The sequence below is a fragment of the Brachyistius frenatus genome, unplaced genomic scaffold, assembly GCF_029030835.1.
Source record: "Brachyistius frenatus isolate BFR_SWC_R1_liver_20210118 unplaced genomic scaffold, ASM2903083v1 Contig_1, whole genome shotgun sequence".
NCBI classification, from domain to species: Eukaryota; Metazoa; Chordata; class Actinopteri; family Embiotocidae; genus Brachyistius; species Brachyistius frenatus.
The window spans coordinates 7,784,001-7,790,000 of NW_027210600.1; the positions used below are offsets into that span (position 1 = coordinate 7,784,001).

General features: G+C 42.5%; 1 protein-coding gene across 1 annotated transcript in view; it reads right to left on the bottom strand.

Moving 5' to 3' along the window:
- The window catches only part of mecom (MDS1 and EVI1 complex locus), a 136,966-nt gene that overhangs the window by 18,135 nt on the left and 112,831 nt on the right, over window positions 1–6,000 (bottom strand). The window contains exons 4-7 of the mRNA XM_069724540.1: window positions 1,372–1,474; window positions 1,157–1,270; window positions 373–484; window positions 66–213 (exon numbers count right to left, since the gene is read on the bottom strand). Coding sequence (XP_069580641.1) covers window positions 66–213; window positions 373–484; window positions 1,157–1,270; window positions 1,372–1,474 — 477 coding nt within the window. The remainder of the gene's footprint in view (window positions 1–65; window positions 214–372; window positions 485–1,156; window positions 1,271–1,371; window positions 1,475–6,000) is intronic.

Consider the following 6,000-nt stretch of genomic DNA (forward strand, 5'->3'; position numbering starts at 1 on the left):
GTGGATGAACACGAAAAAACAAATGCTCATTTGTCAAACAGTCCCTTCACAAGTCATCACTTTACCTTTGAGCAGTTTTCGCATTCGTAGTGTTTGCCACTTTCGTGCGACATCTGATGTCGGATTAGGTTTGATTTCCAGTTGAAGGCCTTGGGACACTGGTCACACTTATACTCCCTCTCCTCTGAGTGGGACAGAGTGTGGGCCTCCATGCTGCAGCAAAAACGCAGATAATGAACCAACAATCAGGATTCATCAGCTCATGGAGAGATTTGTTTTGTGTCATATGGTTGTTAAGTCACTACCAGCTGTCTGCATGCATCTATCTCCCTAAACAGGTTACGTGATTTAATACGTCTGCTATCCACTTACCTCTGAATATCGGGGAAAACCTGGTCACACTCCTTACACTCATGTAGTCCATGGGACATGTGGAGGGGTCGCAGGTCTTGAGGTTCTTGGGCCTTCAGATCATTGTCCCCTCCTGGACACATGAGAGAGGCTGTAAGCAATTCACACAGCAAGACAACTGTTTGGTTTACCCTGAACTGGAGGAAACGTTGTATGAGTGTCCTGATAGCTGAATGATTGAATGATACAGTATCACATGGCTTCAGTATCCTTGGTTCAGATCTTGCTGGGTCAAATATACCTGTACTGTCCAGGTAAAGGTCAAAAAGTCCATGTCTTGATGCATGTTTGCAGTCTTTGACTTGTTTCATAACTTAGAACATATTTGCATTGCTGCAGGCACTGGCTAGTTACTGAGTCCACTCTCATGCATTTACATTCAATCGCTTTTTACTGCTCAAAAGGCAACAGAATCAAGCCTGAATATATTCTTTACTACATTAACTGTTGCGTACCTGTGGTCATTTTCCCGGTGGTAAAAAAAAAAAATAGATCTTTCACATTTTTCATATATTATTAAATTACTTTCAACAAATTAAACACAATTTATGTCAATTTGCAGACCCATCTTTCCTCAGTGTATTCCTCTGTGATGTCATTTTTAGCGACTCCAGTGGGAAACAAAGCTTTTACATCATTAGTGTCAAGTTTTTTTTCCTGTTCAGCTACGCTATCCTTCTCATCATTCTTCACAATGCATTGTTTACAATGACATGGCAAAAGAAAACCTATGATCAAGTCAAACCTGGGTTAAGGAAGGAGGAGGGGGGCATCCCGCACGGCTGCTTCTGGTGGTCCAGCAGCTGGCTGCGGGACTCAAAGTGCTGGTCGCAATCCTCACAGCGGTACTGCCTCTCCTCTGCGTGACGGAAGGGAGAATAATTAGCATACAGTGCACTTAAGTAAGGTGTATGTGTTGATACATCTTGACGATGGACAGACAGTGTGCGGTGCCTGTACCATGAATATCAGGAGCCATTGTGTCACATGAATAGTCTTCAGCCTTCATGAAAAGTAACAGCTCTTGACCGGGAAAAATCTCTCTGGTGACTTTGTAAAAGATCTGCAACACAGACAACATTTCGGTGATTTAAACTGTGACAAAGGTCACACAAAACTTGGACAGATCCACATATTTTGCCGTCCTTTTGGTGTCCAGTAAAGATGTTGCAGCTGTTTTGATTTTGATGGTATTTTATTTTTTCTCCCATTCCGCATCACAAGGCGAGCCACGCTACCAAATTCTTAAACCAGCAGAGGTCACTCAGGGTAGCTCTTGGTACTGTTCAAAAATACACACACATGCAAATTATCCCAGTTATGTGCATGATTGTCATATCATCATCACCACCATGCACACACACACACACGCACGCACACACAAACACGCACACACAAACACACACACACACACACACACACACGCACGCACACACAAACACACACACACACACAGAGGAGACATAAACATGAAAATACACACTCATTAACTTGTAATTAATCATCATGTAAGACATCCATCTTCATGAATAGAAAATGAAAGCACAAACAACCCTACTTCAGAATAAATACACTGTCTCATAAATTCTGCGCGCACAGTAAAGCTTGCAGTGGCCAGGAAGTGGTAAATGAATGTGTGGAGAGCGATCTGACCGGTCTGACAGGGCACAAAACAAGCAAGTTGTTCAAATAAAAACATTCTGTTAATTGAGCATTTCAGTGAGACCGCTTCTAGGTGTTCATTAAATACACTACTCCACCTATATCCACTTGTTTCTAAAGCATCTCTACATAAACAGCTATGCTTTAGCTTTTATTGCATCCATTTCATTGACGGCAAATACAGATTAAGAAAGCATACCCCTGCTATACATACATGTGTGTATTTGGAGGGGGGGGGGGTGTTATTAAAGAATCAGCTGAGAGACCCTGGGACTGCGGTGCTTCCCATGGACACACAATAGCCTTTCTCTGTGAAACAATCAGACATGAGATTATTTTTGGCTTGCTTTGGAGGTTTCACATATTTACCTTCCTTTGCTGTGTCAACGTGACAATGATGATGGAGGAATTTATTAGAAATGCGACTGGGGTTGGGGGTGGGGGGGGTGGGGGGTACTTCTTCTGGGAAGGCACGGGTCACAGGTACGAAGGGAATTCCTGAATGGAACTGCACAACACCAGAGCCACCATGGCTCCACAGAGGGTAATGATGAATATTTTGGTCACAATGAAGATGCAGGCGATTCTATAATTGTTTGTGTCATTGTTCTTACTTCTGGCAAACGATGTAATGCTAAGTGTGACACGACTGAGTTACTGGAGTAAAGGGAGCTCATGTCAGTCTAGCCAAGGCAGAGCTGCTGCATGTCAATAACTGAGGAGTGATTGGTGCTCAGTAACTGATGTAGTTTTGTGGTAGCATAAAAGTATGATTTAGGACATTAAAAAACTGTAAGCTTCCAAGAAAATCAGAGGGAGGGCAACAGGCACTGCACGTCTGACTCCCATTACAGAGCTAAACCAGAATCATTACAGTTATCCAGACCAGGAGAGACTTATTACATATTAACCACCAAAAATATCATTTTTTTGCAGCATTTGATTAAACTTTTCATTTGTCTTCATTTAAACAGGAAGGTATGTATAACGCAGGCCAACTTTTTTACTGGTATGTCAAAGAGGAATACAGCCCAGGTCAGCAACAGCGGAGCTGCACCCGTATTGTTTCTAAAAAAGAATAAAGGGAATTCAGCCGTGAGGGTCCCAACAAGGGCTCTGATCCCTGACATACACAACTTTAACCTCCATCCATACTATAAACACACGCACGCGCCAAGGTGGATTGTCCTACATAGATGCGCGCACAGACAAACACAAACACGCCGTCACCCCTGTAAGGCCACAAAAATATTGTGATTCAGAAACAATCAGACAGCAGTTCAATCAGACATGCGAGTCTGCTGGAAATCCGCTCTGAGAGACTGATATCGAGGCTGAGGAAGGAGGCTCTTTGGAAAGCTACCAGCGAGCGGACTGAGGCCTCGCAACATAAAACTTAATGGACACTGTCAAGCTCATTTTGTTCGTAAAAAACAAGAGTACAAATTAAAATGCCACAATAATAGTGGCTATGTAATTAAGGAACACATAGTTAGGAACACCCAGGTCAGTCTTTCAAACCAGCAGCAAACAACATCAAGAAATGCTTCTGGCTCTGAGTCCGACCTCTGACCTCTTTCTTTCAGGATTCAGTGTGCTCTTTACACCGAAAGATGTATTTTGGGGTTGCGTTAGCACACACAGACACATGCAGGCAACAAGATTGTGAACACGAGGGGAATTCCCCCAACAGCTCCACCCCCTCCCTGAGGGTCGCCTCAGATAAACAGTGAGAAAACACACACAAACAAACAGGCAGCGACTCACCCCAGAGCAGGGGGCACCGTCTTTGATTCTTGGGGTCATCCCGAGCATGTCATGGTCATACTAATAAACACACGCCTGCCAGCGGTCTAACAGTGGCTTAAAATAATTTGGTAGATAAGATAGCCAGGGTGTCTGAGTTCACGCTGTGAAGAGCTGCTGTATCAGCATCAAGGCTATTTCTTACAATGCAGAAGACATAAGGGAATGTTCCATGTGTTCTTTGGAAATATGGGATTTTTGCTCAATTTTCACATTCAAGAAAATGGTTTCATTCTCGTAAAAGATTTGCTGATGAGGTGTTTTCTGGATTCTGCATGAGTTTTATTTTCATCGATGTATGTTAGGTTAGCAAGCCACTACTTATCTTTCTCTCTCCCCGGTGCACCCTTTGTCAAAGGTTACAACCACAGGAGAATCACAGGCCATAATCGGACAACTTTGTTACCTTGACACTATTAGTCATTAGCAGAGTAAACACAGTCAGATTTTCCCCGGTCACTCCCTGCTGGCCGATTCCTCGCGCACACAGAGCTCATTCGACAGGTATGCCATTCGCTCACGCTGCACTGCCACAATGAACTCTCAGTCTGGGTGCTGGCCTCAGTGCAACAACTTCAAATGTCCAGCTACTTTAACACCTCAAAACTAGGGCAAAGAAAGATGCCGCAGGCCCACAATCCAGGCTCACAGTGAATGAGTTAAAGATGAACAACAGATATAAGAATAAACTTCCAAAACTCCCTACATTGTTTCATTTTTAGGCAAAGAAATTACAAAGTATCACAACATTTTAGGAAAATGAGCACTTCATTGTTTAGTTGTGCTTTCTCAGCAGTTGCATAACAGCGACAGTGCATGCGCCGCGACCTCCTTGGAGCTATCAGGGTCATGCTACATGTACAGTATGTTTGGCAGTCGCCATCGCTTGGCTTGGAAACAAAACCATTTCGTGACTTAGATAGCAATAAAGAGTAGAGAGCACACAATGTGCAGCTGCTTCTAGCAAATTGGATGAACATGTAAGGAAGCCAACATGGCTCTGTTCATGTTAGACTGAGCCAGCTGTGAGAGACCGGCCTTTTGAGGAGGGAGCACAAACTGGTCTGGTATCTCATGAGAGACATATCATTGATATCAGGCAGAAATTTAGCATCTCTAAAATGACTCTTTGGTCTTTCAGTCCTCTGAAGTTGTAATAAGTGACACGCAGTCCAGTGGAAAATGGAGGAAATGAATATATAAATTCATTCAGTGTTGGATATACAAGGTTTTAGCAGCCTTTACGTGTGCATGTTTAACTTTTTAAATGAGTCTCAACTCTTTTTACAATAAATTATTGTGTTTAAAAAAAAATTTAAAAAAATTAACAAGCTTTAAGCTGTTATCTCAGTGAGTTACAATCACTTGATGATTCCAGTACATTTACATGGTGAGTAACCGTCAGTGTTTTGCTAATATGCCCCTGAGCCACTTCATCGCACTCAACACTGAGTGAGAATCAATAGAGCGGATGAGATTAACACTCATATCCTCCCGCACTGTCTTATGAAAGGCTCTTCAGGGCCTCGTTGGATGATGGTAATTACACTTTTAATCAATTTTCCTTTCAATTGAATCGGGAGAGAGGAGCGCAGTGGAGAGGTTTTAAGCACTAATTACTGCAATTATCGTAACGACAAAACATGCTGATCATGGACGGATCTGTGCGAGGAGCTCAGACTGTGTTGTTCAGTGCATTAGCAAACAAATGAGGATATGAGGAGAGCTTAAGCATTGCGGCGTGGATGGTCAAAGGCAGACATTAAACACAAACAGCAGGTTGCCGGCCACAGTTTAAAGATATTGTCATTTCATTATTATCTGTGTGTACTTTTAAATAATTGTATTAAATCAAAATGAAATAAAACCAAATGTGTTTAATATTAGGTCCTCTTCACAGAGCTGTTTTTATTTGTAAAGGACAGAATTCAAACCTGTCCTTTGCAGCACACTGAAGTAATTACAGAATTCGGTGTGACTCACAAACTGCGACACCTGCCATCTCCTTCCTCTCCAGTCTTTCCTGTTGCTTTCCACTCTGCAGTGTCAAATGCATAAAGCAATAAAACAGAAAGGTCATGAAAATAAAGGCTGTCCTTGTTAAATATCGTTAAAATACTG